The 20,769-nt window shown below is 43.2% G+C and overlaps 1 protein-coding gene across 5 annotated transcripts in view; it reads left to right on the forward strand.

Moving 5' to 3' along the window:
• The first annotated feature begins 1,145 nt into the window (after nucleotides 1–1,145).
• C2H7orf57 (chromosome 2 C7orf57 homolog) overlaps nucleotides 1,146–20,769 on the forward strand; it is a 143,026-nt gene continuing 123,402 nt past the window's right edge. For 3 of the 5 annotated variants that reach the window (XM_033930466.1, XM_033930470.1, XM_033930471.1), the window contains exons 1-2: nucleotides 4,108–4,278; nucleotides 12,416–12,477. In XM_033930466.1, coding sequence (XP_033786357.1) covers nucleotides 12,423–12,477 — 55 coding nt within the window. In that variant the 5' untranslated portion in view covers nucleotides 4,108–4,278; nucleotides 12,416–12,422. Of the gene's footprint in view, nucleotides 1,216–4,107; nucleotides 4,279–4,558; nucleotides 4,617–12,415; nucleotides 12,478–20,769 lie in introns of those variants that run through there. The other 2 variants (XM_033930469.1, XM_033930467.1) reach the window with 2 other exon arrangements.

A 20,769-nucleotide genomic window follows, 5' to 3' on the forward strand; every position in this document is an offset into this window, starting at 1 on the left:
TACCTGGTTTATTTATTTAAACCTGAGATTCAGAAATCCTTCTAGAGATTGAGTTTCCTGTGCAAAGTAAAGTATATATACTGTATATTTTTTTAACCCTTCTTTTGTTTCAGGGCCTTGCTGCTTTCTTGTGCTGGAGCTCAGGAAGGATGAAACCAGGACCTCACTCTGCCAGCAGATCAGCTGCTTTCAGGAACTCTTTCAACTAGAACAGACCTGGAAAACCTGTCCTACTGCCTGTCTTTAATAAATACAAGATAGAATCTATTTCCCTTTATGGTGTTATTTAAATGTGCCTTCCTCCAGCTGGAACCTAATGTGACTCTAGCTTTTCACAGAAAAAAACCATAAAATTAAAGAGTTTACCCTAACTGTTAGAAATAGTGTGCACACTCAAATACTTTCAATTCAAAACTGCTTTCTTGTCACATTCACAGTACTGCAACAACACATCTCAATTTAAACCCCTTTTAGAACACAAACAGGGCTGCAGGCTTTCCAGCCTCTTCCAAGAATAAATCTATCTATTTTTCTCTATAGTCAAACGTATTGTAATTTTTCTCCTTTAAACAAACTGCTCTTTCAATTGCTTCAATTTTCTTAAAACTGTTTTTAAATTACTTTAGCAGTCTTCCTAAAGAAACCAACAAATTTCTTAAAATTGAGGAAACGGAATCAGAATAAAATTCCCCAACAATCAAGTAACTTCATCTTCTGCTTAATTAAAGTCTGAAGCTATCTTTTAGGCATTCCAGGATCTCCACCAAGGAATCTCACACAGTCCAACAAAATCACTTAAAATTCATTAGGCCTTCATAAAAAGTGGTCCAAATCAAAGGTGACCTCTTTCAGCATTTTCTATAACTTTAAAACTTATACCTGAACACTTCAGTAACAAATTTGTTTTTCTAAAATCTCGGAAACCCCGCAGAAATACTTTTATGAGATGCAGGTCTTGTCAGACAAATCTGCTTGATTTCTTTGACTGGGTGACCAAACCGTTGGATATGGGAGGGGTACTAGATGTGGTGTACTTGGTATGAGACCTAAAGTGAAGAACTGGATTAAAAACTAGCTTAGTGGAAGGAGACAGAGGGTAGTGGTAAATGGAGTTTGCTTGAAAGAAAAAGATGTTAGTGGTGTGCTGCAAGGATCTATCCTTAGGCCTGCTGTTTTTTAACATCTTTGTGAGTGATACTGTGGAAGGTCTGTCTGGTAAGTTTGTCTTTCTGCTGATGATACCAAACTCTAATACGGTAGACCAGGGGTAGGGAACTCCGGTCCTCGAGAGCCATATTCCAGTCGGGTTTTCAGGATTTCCCCAATGAATATGCATTGAAAGCTGTGCATGCAAATAGATCTCATGCATATTCATTGGGGAAATCCTGAAAACCCGACGGGAATACGGCTCTCAAGGACTGGAGTTCCCTACCCCTGGGGTAGACACTCCAGAGGGAATGGAGAATATGAGGTGAGATCTAGGGAAGCTTGAAGAATGATTAAGTAACTGACAACTAAAAATTTAATGCTAAAAAATGCAGGGTTATACACCTTGGCTGTGAAAATCAAAGAGAATGCTATAATATAGGGGGCAAAGTACTTTTGTGTATGAAAGAAGAGTGGTACTTGGGAGTGATTGATTGTGTCTGATGATCTTAAGGTGGCAAAACAGGTAGAAAAAGGCGATGGTCAATGCCAGGAGGATGCTCAGGTGCATAAGGAGAGGAATGACAGGAGTAAAAAGGAGGTGATAGTGCATTGTATGTCTCTGATGAGGACCTTGCCTTCAATAAGATTTATTGAAGGATTTATTAAGGATGAAATTGGTCTAGAGAGCAGTTACAAAACTGGTTAGTGGTCTTTGTCATAAAGCATATGGAGACAGACTTATAGACCTCAATATGTATACTCTGTTAGAAAGGCAGGAGAGAGGGGATATAATAGAGACGTTTAAATATCTCCGTGGCATTAATGTATGGCAGGTGAATCTTTTTCAGATGAAAGAAAACTCTGGAATGAAAGGGCATATGATGAAGTTAAGAGGTGATAGGCTCAGGAATAATATAAGGACATACTTTTTTATACAGAAAGAGTTGTAGCAGTGGCATAGTAAGTGGGGGGGGGGGAAACTGGAGGGAGGCGGGGCATGCCACAGGCACCACTTTGGTGAGGGCACTGGCACCCGTCTTTTCTGCCCTCCCTGCCACGTGCACATGCACACCCCTTCCCTTCCCCCGTATCTCTTTAATTTTCCCGGCACGAGCAGCATTATGAATTTGCTGCCCACGTCAACGTCAGTGTTGTCTCTCTCTCTCTCTCTCTCTCTTTGACGTCACTTCCAGGTCCCGTACCTAGGAAGTGATGTCAGAGGGAGAGCTGACACTGACATGGCAGCAAGTTTGTGATGCTGCTCGCAAACAGAAAAATTATAGAAACTAACCTAAAGCCTAAGCTTGGGGTTTTTTTTTTTTCCAGTTAGTTAAATAGCTGCCTATTGGATAACTTAAATTCTTAAAACCAGCTATTAAATATTTAATACAAACAAGTATTTTCTGAATCAATTCAATTTTAATCTTATCTCCCACAGTACATTTCATTACAGTACTTTTACAACTTACCAATACTTAGGGCTCCTTTTACTAAGGTGCGCTAGCGTATTTAGCGCACGCACAAGATTAGCGCGTGCAAGCTGAAAAATTACCACCTGCTTAAAAGGAGGCAGTAGCGGCTAGCGCCCGCGGCATTTTAGCATGCGCTATTCTGCACGTTAAGGCCCTAACGCACCTTTGTAAAAGGAGCCCTTAATTTATTAATAAATATCAGAATAATTTAGTCAGTGAACCTAATCCCCATCACTCACACTCACTTCCCAACTTTCACACACATACTACAGTCATTGTGATTACTTTTATCCAAGACTGGATCTTGGATTCATGAGTTCATTAGTCCAGAATCATCTAGTCAGAGAGGCTTCAAACAGAGTTGCACAACAGTCTAGCACATAAAAATCACAGTTTCTTAAAACACAATGGGCAGGCCTCTCTGTCCTCATGATGGTCCTGTTCTTCAATTCATAAAGCATTCAGCTGTGAGTGTGAGTGATGGGGATTAGGTTCACTGACTAAATTATTTTGATATTTATTAATAAATTAAGTATTGGTAAGTTGTAAAAGTACTGTAATGAAATGAACTGTGGGAGATAAGATTAAAATTGAATTGATTCAGATAATACTTGTTTGTATTAAATATTTAATAGCTGGTTTTAAGAATTTGGGAAAATTAAAGAGGTGTGGGGAAGGGCTGGAAGGAGTGGGGGGGGGGGGAGGCAGAAAGGAGGGTGGAAGGAGTGGGGGCAGAGAGGAGGGTCACCACTGTCCCAGGTGCCACTCACCTTCTCTACGCCACTGGGTCATAGTTGGCTGGAATAATCTCTTGGTAGAGGTGGTGGAGACAAAATTGTCTGAATTCAAGAAAGTATGGGACAGGTGCTTGGGATCTCTTAGGGAGATGAGAAGATAGTGGATGCTGCAGATAAATGGTCTTTATCTGTTTCAATGTTTCTATACTGTGGCACAGGGCTGCATGCAAAAATTTCTTCCTTGCGTTCTTGAAGAGTTATAAACCAGGTGAAACTGCAAACTGCAAAATATTGCTAGTAAATTATGAGGATGATCTCAACAGCACAGAAAGCAATTAAGTGATTTTTATGCCCCGCAATTTGTTTGGTACAGCTGCCCTTACAGGATTTGAATGTATGTTTTCTTTCTAGGGACATTTATTTGACACTTAGAAAATGACAGTTTTTCTATCTTAAAATATATATATTTCCTTTGCTTTCTTTCTGCCCTCTACTTTTTATAACTTTATCTGCATGACAATGTTACACGCATTGCCGACGTAAGACTAAGTCTGTTGGATGAACCCGAGAGCCCCGACAGAAAGGGGAAGCGGCCATAGTAACGACGCTTCTCTCATCGTTTCTATCAGCTCTTGGTCACCACCGAGTGCCTGGGTAGCTGCGTCCTGTCATTGGTGGGGAACCGCTCCTCCCACTCCCACCGCGTGCTTGGCCGGGCTGTGTTTAAGCGTTCTGTTGCTAGGGCGACGACTGAGCGTGGTCACCTGGGGGTTGGGGGGCTGTGGTGCTGTCTTTGGCTCCTCATTTCGGGACGAGCAGATCTCAGCGCCTGAGAGGTCTGAGCGGACAGCAGTTGCTTACGCATCATCCATTCATCTACACTCACACACGAACAGTCATTGCGTTCCCCTCGGCTTGAGGTAACTGTGCGGGTCTTCTCGTGTATTGTGCGCTCGTATGTATGTCTAGCAAGTTTATGTGTCTGCCTGTGTGTATAGTTTATATGAACACCTGTGCGCAGAAGTTCCAGATGTCATTATTTTTTTAAATTATTCTTTGTTTTTTTTTTTTGTTTTTTTGTTTTTAGTAAGTTGACTGTATATGGTAAGCAATGTAAAGAAAAATAATGACTGTTATATGTTTAAGGTATATGTTTAAGTTTAAAAACTATCGTGTACACATGTGTTCTGCAGTGTTTGGTGCTGTTGGTGTTTGAATATCCACTGAATTTAAGCAGGTGAAAAAAAGGCCAAGAGAGGTAATTTTATAAAATGCTGCTTATTAAAATGACCTTGTGTGTACAAGTGTGCACTATGATTATAACACATATACTGCTGTAGACATGTTTTGGATAGAGTTATGATTTACGCATGTACTTTATATAATGTATGTGGTTGCATGTGTCGTGTATATATATAAATATATATATACAGTGGAACCTCGGTTTACGAGTAACCCGGTTTGCGAATGTTTTGCAAGACGAGTAAAACACTTAGCAAACTTTTGCCTCGCAAACCGAGCATGTTCTGGTGTACGAGAACCTCCCCCCCCCCCCCCGGCTCTAACCGGCATCCCAACCCCCCCCTCACGCGAACGTCCCCCCCCCCCGAGAACCACAAATCACCCTCCTGCTGAAAGCGGCATCCGCCCGCCCTTCCTCCCAAGCACGGTCCTTACCCCTTCTGCTCGTTGTAAGGGTGGATGCGAGCTCCCGCCTCTTCCCTGGTCTGGGCCTTGAGCATCTGCGCATGCTCAAGGCCTTCTGGCTCTCGGAGATCCTACCTGCATGCTCACGTTTTCCGTGCACTGTAGGGACCCGCAGGTAGGAGTGCGCATGCACGCGGCACGGAGCCTGTCGGCCGCGGCGGCTCTTGCGGTCTGAAGGATGTGAACTGGCCAGGGCGACGTCAGTGGGGGCCGGAACGGATTTTAATTCCTGCCTCCCAGGCTTCTCCTCTTGCTCCGGCTGGGCCCGCGTAAAAAAACCAAACCCCCCAGAGCTCGCGTCGGGTCCGGCAAGGGCTGTGGGTCCTGAAACCTTCCGATTCAAGCAGCGTCTGCACCACTCTACACACGCTGTTTCGGGGCCTTCTACTGCCCTGATTTGCTGGGCAGTAGAAGGCCCCGAAGCAGCGTGTATAGAGTGCTGCAGACGCTGCTTGAATCGGAAGGTTTGTCGGGACCGCGGAAAGGGAAGGGGGGGTAAGGGACTAAGGGAGCCGGCCAGACCGCGTGAAGGGACGGGGGGGAGGAGAAATGCTGCTGCTGCACAGGGAAGTGGTGTGGAGGAGGGAAATGGAGGGGGAGGGAATGCTGCTGTGGCTGCTGCACAGGGAAGTGGTGGGAGAGAAATGCTGCTGCATGGGAGACAGGGAGAGAGACAGAGAGAAAGAAAAGAAGAAAGACACAGGGGCAGGGAGAGACACAGAAATACAGACAGACATAGGGGGCCAGGGAGAGAGACAGACAGCGGGAGGAAGAGAGAGACAGAAATAAAGACACCCAGACATATATTCTAGCACCCGTTAATGTAATGGGCTAAAATACTAGTATATATATATATTTACATCTGCTCTGCAGCTGATGCATATGAACATGGATTCATTTTAACTGCAGTTTCTGCAAGATTTGTGCTAGTATTTTAGGAAATCAGAATCCAAAAGGCACAACAAAAGTATTTTTTATCCTGAGATCCTTTTAGTGTCTATATATACCGTTCCCAGTATCAAAAACCCAATTTTTAAGGAACAAATTTTTGAAATACATTCTTCAAACCATTCTTAATAAATTTAAAGCATGTCAAGAGTTTAATCAAAACTTAAGAGGTGTTACTCTAGGCTCAGCTTTCCTCTCATTGACGAGAGATTTACACACCAACCTCCTCATGAGTTTTGACAAAAACTTTATTTTTATTTTTAATTTCCTTTAAATATTTAAAAACTTGTAGAAATCTAAATAATTTAGTGTAAATCTTTACCCCCAAATCCCTCATTATACTTTTATAAGGGTGAATAGAGAACTAATTACTTATCTTAATCAAGCAGCTTAACCACATTCTGTCCGTTGGCCCAGGGGAGTAAACCCGACATGTTTTGCCAGATGACAGCAGCTTTTTCAAGGACTCTCCCTGCAACAATAATAGAATATAAGTCAAAACAAACTTACAAAACTTCTTCAAGAACTATCCTAACTATTAACTTTCTCACCTCAAATGGGAAAGGAGTAAAACGCAGACCTCACGGATCTAAAACCGCACGTCCTTAAAAATCTGAGGTCCATGTCCGTGCCACTTGTAGCTTCTATCTCTGCCAGACCTCTATGAGATTTTAGCGCTGACAGATCCATCTCAGCATAGAGAGGGAAAAGTATTAGGATCCGTCAGCGCTAAAATCTTATAGAGGTTTGTCAGAGCCAGAGACTAGTGCTGGAGCTGCAGAGCAGAAGCCTTCTTATGTATAGGTTTTCGGAAAGAGTGCGGGAACATAGGTTTGGGATGTGCATTATGGAAAAGAAGTCTCCAAACGTTGCTGGGTGCTGCCGGGGTTCAGTCTGAGGATCGTAGGCATGAGGCAGAGCCTCGGCTGCTTTCCTTCCTCTGAATTGCTCGATGTACCCCTCTACTCTGCCTTTCTTGGAGAAGGGGTAAAACGCGGGCATCAGTCTCTGACAGACCTCTATGAGATTTTAGCGCTGACGGATCCTAATACTTTTCCCTCCCTATGCTGAGACGGATCCGTTAGCGCTAAAATTTCATAGAGGTCTGTCAGAGACAGAAGCTACAAGTGGCACGGACACGGACCTCAGATTTTTAAGGACGTGCGGTTTTAAATCCGTGAGGTCCGCGTTTTACCCCTTCCCCCTCAAATGCAGAATCAACTGAATGCCCCAAGGTTCTGGACGTACACCTCTTTCTACTGACATCATCAACTCTCTCATACCTAACTGGAAGATCCCCTCAAATTAAAGAATACCATTCAATTTCTTGATTTAATCGGAAGGGAACCACTGTATTTAAAGAAAAAATCCAAAACTGTTCCTTGAAATTTAAAATCTTCTCAAAAATCCCACCCTCCTGACCTAGTCTCACCACATCAATCACACTCCAACTTAAATCCTTAATTTCATGTTTCGCCTGTTGCTAATGAGACACTCGCTGGTATCTGTTCACCCTTATAAAAGTATAATGAGGGTTTTGGGGTAAAGATTTACACTAAATTAGTTATATTTCTACAAGTTTTACCATATTTAAAGGAAATTAAAAATAAAGTTTTTGTCAAAACTCATGAGGAGGTTGGTTTGTAAATCTCTCGGCAATGAGAGGAAAGCTGAGCCTAGAGTGACACCTCTGAAGTTTTGATTAAACTCTTGACATGCTTTAAATTTATTAGGAATGGTTTGAAGAATGTATTTCTAAAATTTGTTCCTTAAAGATTGGGTGTTTGATCCTGGGAATGGTATATATAGTATTTTAGGAAAGACATATAGGTGCTTAGGTACTTCTATCAAATATACCCTATCTGGACTCCCCCATCTAGGTAACCCATTTATACAATTATTCTCTTAGAGTGCTATTTGGTATTCCTAATTATCCCAGGACAAGCAGGCAGCATATTCTCTACATGTGGGTGACATCATCCACGGAGCCCCGTAGCAGACAGCCTCGCAAGCAAACTTGCTTGAAAATCTTAAAAGTTTGCGAGTGCTGCACTGCATGCGCGAGTGCCCTCCCGCCCGAGTCAGGGCGCGCGTCTCCTCAGCGTGGCCTCAGTTCTCGTTTTTCCGCGGAGCCATGAAGCCCTGTTCTACAGCTCTGCCGTTTTCCTACTTGCTTTCTTGCACCGCGGCTTTCTTTACTTTCTTTTATTTCTTTGTAAGTCGCTATGCGGAGTGTCTTTTACTTAAAAAAAACAAACCACAACATAAAAACCTTTTGTTTTTTCCGACGGTTTTCATCTGGTGGGCCTTGGGCTTAGGCTGTGGCTGTATTTTATTTTTCTTTCCCGGCCTCTTACCGGGTTCGACAAATGTAGCCAGTGTGGCCGGGCTATTTACTTCATAGGATCTGATAGTCTTAATTCTGCCCATGCTCTGCTATCCTTCAGAAACAATTCTTATAGTAGTCTTCAGAAACGACCTCGGCCTCGCCCCGCTGGCGGCCTCATCTTCCAAGACCTCGACCTCGAGTCTCGTCTGCTGTGCCTCTTGAGGTTCCGTCCTCGGGTAAGTCTCCTCTTTCCTCCCCAGGTACACCGCCGCAGAAGCCTCCAGCTGAGTCTCAGGCAATCCAGGGAATGAGTGCAGTCATGCCGGCCTCTACGAGATCTCCTTCGAAGCATGCCTCCATTAATAGGGAATACTCATCCTCGAGGTTGCCCTCTATAAAGTGCACTGCTGCACCTTCAATACCAGTTTCATTGGTATGGTGCCAACTTTCCGGGATGGATCGAGGAGCTTAGCACTGTGTTTGCTTAACTTGCTTCAGCCTCGACCCTGCTCCCTGCAAGCCAATCTGAGCATATCCTCGAGGCTCAACCTGCTACATTCTGAGGCCTTTTGCCTCGTCCTCGACTGAGTCTTCACCTGGTCAATCCAGGCTTTGTACTCTTGCTGTCAGACTTTGAGGCAGTCATGATGCCTCGTTCTGCTTCTGCCTCGAGGTATTCCTCTCCTTCGAGGCTCCTTTGTTTGAGGCAGGGATCAGACTCCTCTCTTCCTCGTCCTTTGAGGCTCTTGAGGGAACCTTCCTGACCCAGGTGGGGTCTCGGCCTCGACCTAGCTTCTGCAAGCCAGTCGGAACAAGTGTTCGACGCGCACTCTGCTTGGTCTCTGAGGCCTCGTGCCTCGACAGCTGTCGCCTCGACTGAGGCCTCGTACCTCAACTGCGGCCTCGTGCCTTGACTGAGACCTCATGCCTCGTACCTCGACCTGAGGCCTCGTACCTCGATCTGAGGCCTCGTGCCTCGACCTTGACTGAGGCCTTGCCTGGTCAATCTAGGCCTTGTACTCTGACTATCTGTTTTTTGAGGCCATCAGGCAGCCTCGATTTGCTTCTGCCTTGAGGTGCTCCTCCCCTTCGAGGCACCTCTGTTCAAGGCGGGATTCAGATCCCTCTCTTCCTCGTCTTGCGAGGCTCTTGTGGGAACCTTCCAGACCCAGGCAGGGTTTCGACTCCGACCCAGCTTCCTGCAAGACTGAGAATGTTTTCAAGGTGCACCCTGCTTGGTCTCTGAGGCCTTGTGCCTCGTCCTCAACTGAGTCTTCGCCTAGTCATTCCAGGCATTGTACTCCAGCTGTAAGGCTTCGAGGCCATCAAGACGCCTCGATCTGCTTCTGCCTCGATGTACTCCTCTCCATCAAGATACCTCGGTTCGAGGCAGGGTTGGGATCCCTCTCTTCCTCGTCCTTCGCGGCTCTTGAGAGAACTTTCTTGTCCCGGGCAGGGTCTCGACCTCGACCCAGCTTCCTTCAAGCCAGTGGTAGCATGTCCTCGAGGTGCACCCTGCTTAGTCTCTGAGGCTTTGTGCCTTAAAGGAAGCTGCTAGTTTAATCGGACTCTGGGTTTAGCATTCAAGGGGATTACCAGAGAGACTCTGACCTGCGCTAGGTCACCCAGTCTCGGTTTGTCTCTGGACTGGGTCGACCTACGTCAAATCATGGCACAGTGAGATCAGCAGTAAGATAGTGCCATGTATTTCACACGGGTATCTCATTGTCTCTCTTGGGGTCCCTGCAGATTGATCCTTTGTCTGTTGGTAACTATCCTTCTTATTTGGGCCTCTGTGCTGCGCTGCATGTGTCTAGTAGTGGCATAGGATATATATTCCTAAAGGTAGTACTAACAGTTTCCAAGTTCAGGCTGTCTCTGTGGGCTTAATGACACTTCGCATCTTCCTGCGGCCACGACTCTCTTTCTCTAATTCTGAGGGGGCCTGGACTTCAGATTTCCATGCTTATCATGCTGGTTTCTCCTGTCGCCATTTTCTCATGGCACATGCTAGACGGACCCTCCGACCAGACGGGAAGGGCTATACAACTCCTTCTAACCAGGAGCCAGTTACCAATTCTATCAAACCCGCGGAGGAGCACGCGCTATGAAGCTGTTAGCCTCATCCCTGAAGCTCTCATTAGCGATGTGAGCTTTGTCTGATACCTGTTAGGATGCTGTTGTTTTCCATGGGGCGGTAGATGCAGCATCTTGATTGCGTCTAGTATGTATTCACTTTAAAGGACATACGTATTTCGCTCACATTGCATGGAGTTAGTACTGTTTTCAAATTAAAAATGCAGCAGACAATTAGAAAGCATACTCACTGTAAGGATAGTTGATACATATTCAGCTGGCTGCAAACGCTATGGGGCTCATAATCAAACGAGAGAAATGTCTAAAAACCAGCCTAAGTCAGCACTTGGACGAACATTTCCCAAATACGTCCAATAAAAACGGGTTTTGGACGTATTTCTAAATGACCTAGACCTACATAGTGCCGCTGAATGACCAAAGCTAAACGGGGCGTTTCGGGAGATGTGTCGAGGGCGGGAGTTGGGTGGGATGTGGGCCGGCTTAGACTTAGTCGTACAGCATGTATAACCAAAAGTTATACAGCCGACAATCAACAGAACTTGTACGTTGTGACTTAGACCATGTAAAACATGGTCTAAGTCACAAAAACCCACCTAAACTCACCAGATAAGCACTGCAAACACATAAAACAGACCCCCACACACTACCCCAGTGATCACCGTCCCCCCCTCCACCCCCATAAAAATATTAATCACATCTTTAAAATTCAGCCTCCAGACCATCATCACCTGGCCGCCTGGCATAGGAAAGCCTAGTCGTCCAGCACAGAAGCAGCTTAAGTCATCTTGGGGGTGGATTAGGGACTCATGGAAAGGAGGACTCATGCCTATAAGCCCCTGTAATCACTGCATTGATGATGAAACATGGGCACTTCCCTATACACCCCCAAAACCCTTTTGTACTGGCATATAAGTGGCTCCTGCAGCCATAAGGGCTATTGGGGTGGTAGATAAGTGGGTCTAGGGGATTCTGGATGTGGTTTGGGGGGCTCACCGTGACCTATAAGGGAGCAGTAGTGAGGAGAAGACATGGCATCCTTTTTGTGAAGTTCACAGCAGTGCCCTGTAAGGTACCCCCACTATTTAGGTGCCATGTCTGGGTGGTCAGTCCATCACTTTGCAGACCCCTCCCACGTCCAACAGGGCTTGTTCTATGCGTTTTGGACTTGGATGAAAAGTTAGATGAAAATGTGGTATAAAGATGGACGATTTAGCAACTTGGACGATCAGATCTGCAGGATCTTGATTTTGGATGTATTTTTCGAAAATGTGTCCTAGGCTGTTTTTTACTTTGGACGACTTGCGAGTTGGATGTAAATGGAGTTAGAAGTCCCTTTCGATTATGCCCTTCCACTTGTCAAAGCCTCTGGCCCATTGCACTCCCTCTGGATTCAGCCAACATGTATTTTTGACTTTTTTATTTTTTTATGTTCGTTAAGGTAAGGAAGGAGCCAGGAGCGCAGGACAGGTTTTAAATGGAGCTTCCTGGGATGGGTAGGGATTTGGCACCATCAGCTATACCCTGAAAAGGCACCAAGGGAGCCTAGCCCCATGCTTACTAAGTCAGCAAAGCTAAAACCAGTGCGAAGCTACACCTAGAGCAGGACCAAACCATGCCTACAGGCCATGTTGAGCAGCAGAGAAGACCAGGAGCAGGAGAGAGACCATCTAGCCTCCTGCAGAGATAGAAAATACTGAAGTACCAGTGAGCAGACCATCGTATATATGACAGAGCTCACCTTTGTGCTCTCTCCACCTGCTGGTAGGTGAACACATCCCACTTGTCTGGATTCATCTGGTGCTGATGACCTTATCAAAATAGGAAGAAATCTGTATTGAGTTTGTTTCTGGGAGTATTGATTGAAAAATCTGAATTCACCTCAACTTTTTGTGAAAAGACTGATTAATCTTTAACTCGTATGCCTGAAATGCTTTGACTTGATGAGTTAGCTCATATTTCTGTTTTCTATCCATTAGGAAAGGTATGAGACAAATAAACAAAGAGACCTCTGGACCCACAAGCCGATATAGTACCTGTGGTAAGTGTAAATATTTTTATCTAATGTTGCTGAATTATTCAGCATTATAGCACACAGTGGCCGCTTATTTTAGAAACCCCATTCATGATTTAAACATGTAGATCTTATAAACATATAAAACCCTTTCTCTAAAAACAAGCAGGACAACCATTTACCATGAAAGGGTAACATAGTAACATAGTAGATGACGGCAGATAAAGACCCGAATGGTCCATCCAGTCTGCCCAACCTGGTTCAATTTAAATTATTATTATTATTATTTTTTAAATTTAATTAAATTTAATTTTTTTTAAATTAAATTAAATTTAATTTTTTTTAAATTTTTCTTCTTAGCTATTTCTGGGCAAGAATTCAAAGCTTTACCCGGTACTGTGCTTGGGTTCCAACTGCCAAAATCTCTGTTAAGACTTACTCCAGCCCATCTACACCCTCCCAGCCATTGAAGCCCTCTCCTGCCCATCCTCCACCAAACGGCCATACACAGACACAGACCATGCAAGTCTGCCCAGTAACTGGCCTTGTTCAATATTTAATATTATTTTCTGATTCTAAATCTTCTGTGTTCATCCCATGCTTCTTTGAACTCAGTCACAGTTTTACTCTCCAGCACTTCTCTCGGGAGCGCATTCCAGGCATCCACTACCCTCTCCGTAAAGTAGAATTTCCTAACATTGCCCCTGAATCTACCACCCCTCAACCTCAAATTATGTCCTCTGATTTTACCATTTTCCTTTCTCTGGAAAAGATTTTGTTCTACGTTAATACCCTTTAAGTATTTGAACGTCTGAATCATATCTCCCCTGTCTCTCCTTTCCTCTAGGGTATACATATTCAGGGCTTCCAGTCTCTCCTCATACGTCTTCTGGCGCAAGCCTCCTATCATTTTCGTCGCCCTCCTCTGGACCGCCTCAAGTCTTCTTACGTCTTTCGCCAGATACGGTCTCCAAAATTGAACACAATACTCCAAGTGGGGCCTCACCAATGACCTGTACAGGGGCATCAACACCTTCTTCCTTCTACTGACTACGCCTCTCTTTATACAGCCCAGCATCCTTCTGGCAGCAGCCACTGCCTTGTCACACTGTTTTTTCGCCTTTAGATCTTCGGACACTATCACCCCAAGGTCCCTCTCCCCGTCCATGCATATCAGCTTCTCTCCTCCCAGCATATACGGTTCCTTCCTATTATTAATCCCCAAATGCATTACTCTGCATTTCTTTGCATTGAATTTTAGTTGCCAGGCATTAGACCATTCCTCTAACTTTTGCAGATCCTTTTTCATATTTTCCACTCCCTCTTCGGTGTCTACTCTGTTACAAATCTTGGTATCATCTGCAAAAAGGCACACTTTTCCTTCTAACCCTTCAGCAATGTCACTCACATACATATTGAACAGGATTGGCCCCAGCACCGAACCCTGAGGGATCCATTAGTCACCTTTCCTTCCTTCGAGCGACTTCCATTAACCACCACCCTCTGGCGTCTGTCCGACAGCCAGTTTCTGACCCAGTTCACCACTTTGGGTCCTAACTTCAGCCCTTCAAGTTTGTTCAACAGCCTTCTATGAGGAACTGTATCAAAGGCTTTGCTGAAATCCAAGTAAATTACATCTAGCATATGTCCTCGATCCAGCTCTCTGGTCACCCAATCAAAAAATTCAATCAGGTTCGTTTGGCACGATTTACCTTTTGTAAAGCCATGTTGCCTCGGATCCTGTAACCCATTAGATTCAAGGAAGTACACTATCCTTTCTTTCAGCAACACTTCCATTATTTTTCCAACAACTGAAGTGAGGCTCACTGGCCTGTAGTTTCCTGATTCATCCCTGTGACCACTTTTATGAATAGGGACCACATCCGCTCTCCTCCAATCCCCAGGAATCACTCCCGTCTCCAGAGATTTGTTGAACAAGTTTTTAATAGGACTCGCCAGAACCTCTCTGAACTCCCTTAGTATCCTGGGATGGATCCCGTCTGGTCCCATTGCTTTGTCCACCTTCAGTTTTTCAATTTGCTCATAAACACCCTCCTCCGTGAACGGCGCAGAATCTACTCCATTTTCTCGTGTAACTTTGCCAGACAATCTCGGTCCTTCTCCAGGATTTTCTTCTGTGAACACAGAACAGAAATATTTGTTTAGCACATTTGCTTTCTCCTCATCACTCTCCACATATTTGTTCCCAGCATCTTTTAGCCTAGCAATTCCATTTTTTATCTTCCTCCTTTCACTAATATATCAGAAAAAATTTTTATCTCCCTTTTTTACATTTTTAGCCATTTGTTCTTCCGCCTGTGCCTTCGCCAAACGTATCTCTCTCTTGGCTTCTTTCAGTTTCACCCTGTAGTCCTTTCTGCTCTCCTCTTCTTTGGTTTTTTTATATTTCATGAACGCCAACTCTTTCGCCTTTATTTTCTCAGCCACTAGGTTGGAGAACCATATCGGCTTCCTTTTTCTCTTGTTTTTATTGATTTTCTTCACATAAAGGTCCGTAGCCATTTTTATCGCTCCTTTCAGCTTAGACCACTGTCTTTCCACTTCTCTTATGTCCTCCCATCCTAACAGCTCTTTCTTCAGGTACTTTCCCATTGCATTAAAGTCCGTACTTTTGAAATCTAGGACTTTAAGTATCGTGCGGCCGCTCTCCACTTTAGCCGTTATATCAAACCAAACCGTTTGATGATCGCTACTACCCAGGTGAGCACCCACTCGAACATTAGAGATACTCTCTCCATTTGTGAGGACCAGATCCAATATCGCTTTTTCCCTTGTGGGTTCTGTCACCATTTGTCTGAGCAGAGCCTCTTGAAAGGCATCCACAATCTCCCTACTTCTTTCCGATTCCGCAGACGGAACATTCCAGTCCGCATCCGGCAGGTTGAAATCTCCCAACCGCAGAACCTCCTCTTTCCTACCAAACTTTTGGATATCCACAATCAGATCCTTATCAATTTGCTGCGATTGAGTCGGAGGTCTGTAGACTACACCCACGTAGATAGAAGTTCCATCTTCTCTTTTCAGAGCAATCCATATCGCTTCTTCCTCTCCCCAGGTCCCTTGCATTTCGGTCGCTTGGATATTGATCTTTACATAGAGAGCTACTCCTCCACCTTTATGACCATCTCTGTCCTTCCTAAAAAGATTATATCCCGGTATGTTTGCATCCCATCCATGTGATTCATTGAACCATGTCTCTGTGATAGCAACAATATCTAGATCTGCCTCTAATATCAGGGCTTGCAGATCATGAACTTTGTTGCTTAGACTGCGAGCATTTGTGGTCATCGCTTTCCAGCTATTTTTCAGCGATAATCTCCTTTTTCGTATGGATTTTTGTGTCGTTTCACTTTCCGTTGCAATACTAAGAAATGAGTTGCTGATATTGCTTATGTTGCAGCCTTTACTACTATCACATCTTTTCTTTTGCCGTGATTTCACTGACGGAGTCCTGGGACAGATATCTAGCATTCAGAACTTTCCTGAAGCCTTTGGCAGGCCCAACTGTGCGTTCCTTCCTGCCTGCCCAACATGCATGGGATCTTCAGTTGTTTTCTTTCTGTGGGGCTGTTCTGATGAATTTTTCCACTCTCTATTCTTCATTCTTGTCTTCCTTGCTTGCCGTTTAGTGTGAGCAGTAAAGGACCTTTTACCTTTTCCTATTTTAATTTTATTCTGTTAATTCTTTTAGGGCTCCATTTACAAAGCTGTGGTAGTGATTTCGCTGTGACAAATGCATCAAAGCTCATAGGAATTGAATGGGCCTCGGTGCATTTGCAATGGGAGAGACACCATGATCAAATTACTAGGTGTTATCTTAGATGACAAACTATCCTATCACCAGCACATTAGCTCAGTGGGCTAAAAATGTTTTTATAAATTTAAAAATGATCCGTTCAGGCTCAGGTCTCTTAGATCAAAAATCCATCAATATCCTCATTCACTTTCTAGTTATAACACATCTGGACTACTGCAATTCCCATTACCAAGTCAGAATTCACTTCAGGGTAATATCTTTATCAAGGTATTATCCAAAAAGAAATTAGATGTCTTCAGATAATACAAAACACTGAGATTAAACTCATTTACAAGGCTAAAAAATACATTCATATAACCCCTCTTTTGAAACAAGCCCACTGGTTGCCCATACCCTATTGCAACTTATTCAAAATCTTACTTCAAAACAAAACAAGAAAGCACACCAGCTTTCATCAACAGATTGTTGGTCCCTCACACAACATCGCGACTATTATGATCTTCCCAACAGAATCTCCTATCAATTCCTTCTCTTCGCCATATATTTTATGACACAACACACAAAACAATCTTTTCTGTTGTTGCCTTATGGCATAGGCGTTGGGACAGGGGAGGCCACAAGGGCCATGGCCTCCCCAAAAACTGGTGCCTGCCCGCCCTCCTGACTCCCAGGGTTTAACTTAAAATGATCGGGCAGCCGCTGCCACACAGGAGCAGACCTGCCCCCGAAAGTAGAATGAAGACTTCCGGGGGGGAAGGCCTTCTTCTTGATGCTGCGTGGCGACTGCCCGATCATTTAAACTTGAAGCTGCCGCATGATTTCACCGGGGCTAGGGTGGAGTGCCTTGGTCCCCCCAACCAAGACAGCATTCCGCTACCCCTGCCTTATTGTACGTGCTTCCTAGCAATATCAGGAAGAAAACATCCTTACCCATATTTAGGACAAATTTAAAGATCTTCTTCCTATTTAAGGATACCTTTGCTTCCTAAAAAAAAAACCTCCTATCTTAGGCAGTGCAGTACTTTACTCTTACCCCCTCCCTTTGTGTTAGGCCTTTATATATTTTTTTTTGAATATTGTATTTTTCCCCCTCCCCCCTTTGGGTCTCTAATCAATATGTTATCATGCTTATATGACCCAGTCTTATGTCTTTATTTTTAAAACTTTGTTTAACCATTGTAAACCGCCTAGACGTAATGATAGGCGGGATATCAAATATATAATAAATTTGGAACTTGAAACCATGGCTTTGTAAAAGAAGCCCTTAGTATTTTGTGATTGAGCACCCGATTGCAGTTAAAAAAAAAGTGTGTTTTCATTTTGTTCATGATTGAGTTGTTTGATTTTATTTCAGAAGTTTTTCAAATGTCAAAAGTATATGGATCTTCAAAAACTAAAGTCCACATCTGATCTTTTTTCACAAATTATTATCGCCCCTCTCAAGGGAATTGCTTCTAAATGGTATGCAATAATGCGACAGATATCTACAGTATCACAACTGTTGAAAGCTTGGCATACAGATTTGGAAATATCTGCTGAGGATGAGTAATGGCATGAAGTGTGGACTAGAGTATTTAAGTTCATTCGATTGGCTTCTGTCCTTCTATCGATGTACTTTATGCTGCACCGATCCCACTGGACCCTGCAGAAAATTGCTAAATTATCTCATGTTGTCTCCAATTTATTCTGGTCCTGTAAGAAATCAGTGGGTACACTGCCCCATATGGTATTCCAGTGTCCTCATCTTAAATTGTATTGGGATAGAGTCTGGAACATCATTTCTTTTATTTTGAACATTCATGAACCCTTACACCTCAAAATTATTATTCTAGGACTAAAGGGCCTAAGCACTCCTTATGTGAACATAATGCACGCTTACTCAACATCTTACTATTTTTGGCCATTAAAACATTTTCCACTGTTGGAAGGACTTATCAAAAGTGGAATATATGATATGGTGGAACACAGTTTGCATAACCAGCAAATTTGAAAGCACCATAGCGGAAAAACATAATTCTACTAATTCATTTCTCAAAATATGGAGCCCAGTTCAAACTTACTTTAGACCGTTGACACACTGTATATTAGGTCGCTTAATCTATGTTATGCTGTGATGCTTGTTGAGAATTTCTTCCATGCTTTGCATGTGCATCGTCAAATAAAATATGTGTATTGAACTGTTATATTTGTTTGACATGAGGCATCTGGTTGTATTGTATTGCCTTGTTCACATTATTCTCTTCATATATTTTGCTTGTCTTGTACAACTGGAACTTATCATGTCCTAATTAATATTTGTATACTTGGTTTTTCTTTATATGTTATTATTATAAACCTAATAAAAAAAAGAAGTTTTTCAAATGTCATAGAAACCTTCCAGTGGTTTCAGAAAATGTTGGAGGTACAGTAGGACTGTGTCTGTGACAGGCACCAGTTATGAGTGTCAACCATGCCCCTGTCCTGACCAATGTAAGCTCAAATTCAGAAAAGAGCTTAGCAGAGAGGCCCAGGGCAAGAAATTTCTCAGTGTGCTCAAGTCTGGTCCATTAACTTTGACATTGGAGGCATCGACTCAAATGGCAGTGGGAGCTGCATTGGAGGCTGGAGGTGCACTGACACTGAGGAGGTCTCTACTGACATCATCGGGCCCTCTCAGGTCGAGCATCATTTGACATGACACCAAGGACTTGCAAGAATTCCTCTACGGCCTCATCGGCACTGAGGAATACCGATGTCCAGCATCAAGTGAAGGAGAAGAGGCATAGACTTCGGTCTTCTTTGAAGTATGCCAGGAGCTCCAGGATACCAGCATCACCAGGAGTTTAAAAGCTGTGATTGATATCTTCTGCAGTATGCTTGTGAGCACAGATTTACAGCCTTATGGTTCAGCATAACATCCCTATCTACTAGAAAATATATTATCAAGTTAAGAACCTAATCTCTTTATATGGAAAAAAAATTTCAACTACCAAATATGGGCTGGTAATCCCAGGATAGCCATGTAGCCCATAGGTCCCAGTTTCATATGGAGACTTTTCTCAACAGAGTGGAACTTTTGAGCCTGCCATAGCAATTAGATATTTATTGTTCTACAAGACCCTGAGGATTTCAGTAAAAAAAAAAAAGAAGAAATCCTCTGAGTTGATGTTTATGCTATGCAGATATTTATGGTTAATGAGCTGATAGAATTACTTGTGGGAATATTTTTCTGCACTGGCAAAGTTACTTTCTGTGGGCCGCTGGAAGCAATTAAAATTACAGACCTGTTAGTTGGCAATATAGTTATTTGATAAGCAAGACATTTGTTCCAAAAACCTTTGGTGATTAAAACTCTTTATGGGAGGTCAGCTAGGGTACTTATATCAGTTAGTTTTCTACAAGATCTGGATGACTCTCTTCAATCTCTATACAGCCTCCCTCAGCTCTCACCTGGACAAACAAGGCATAACTTCCTACAGCTATGCCGATGACATTACCATTCTCATTCCCCTTTGATCAACCTGAACTCTCCATGATGAACACAATATACCAAACACTAAAATCAATAGCAACCTGGATGAAAGATCACAAACTGAAATTGAACCTAGATAAAACGAAATTCATCCTCCTAGAAAACAACAAAATACCAACCATAACCAACATTGAAATCAACGCAATCAACTACCCCATACAAACCACCCTAAAACTGCTAGGAATAACTAGCGACAGATGCTGCACCATGCAACCGCAAATCAATAAAAAAATGCAAAAGTCATTCTTAGTCATGAGAAACTTAAGACAAGTTCGGAAATTCTTCAAGAAAACTCAATTCCAGCTCATAGTTCAGTCCTTAATACTAGACCTACTTGACTACTGTAATATCCTCTACCTCCCATGCCCTACAACCATAACAAAACAACTACAAACTATCCAAAACACAGCATTAAGACTCATCTACTCATTAAAGAAACATGATCACATTACAGAAGCATATCTCCAATCGCACTGGCTTCCGATCCCAGCAAGAATACAATTTAAATTCTACTGCCTACTATTTAAGACTTTATACGGAGACAGTCCAAACTACCTGAATAACCGCCTCATCCACAATACCGCAACCAGACATAGGAAAACTCACACCCCATTCTCATACCCCCCAATTAAGGAGGTCAAATGGAAAAAAACTATTTGATGGCCTCCTGGCCACTCAAGCAGCCAAACTAGACAACCAAATTGCCAATCTACTGACGGCATCCCTCGACTACAAGACTTTTAGAAAATAAATAAAGACCATACTCTTCAAGAAAACTCTGAAAAAAGAAATAATACCGCAAGTCTCAAACTCCACCTCTCACTAAAGCCAACTACCCCCAAACAAATAACCTTCCCCATTTCTTACTCTTTTTGAAAATGACCAATTTTTTTTTTTTTGTAAGTTCTTGTTGTAATACATCTTGGATAATTCTTTTGTAATCCGCCTTGAACTGCAAGGTAATGGCGGAATAGAAATCCCTAATGTAATGTAATGTAATGTAATGTAATTCACATTTGCATTTCTCTAT

This window comes from Geotrypetes seraphini, chromosome 2 (genome assembly GCF_902459505.1).
Source record: "Geotrypetes seraphini chromosome 2, aGeoSer1.1, whole genome shotgun sequence".
Taxonomy (NCBI): domain Eukaryota; kingdom Metazoa; phylum Chordata; class Amphibia; order Gymnophiona; family Dermophiidae; genus Geotrypetes; species Geotrypetes seraphini.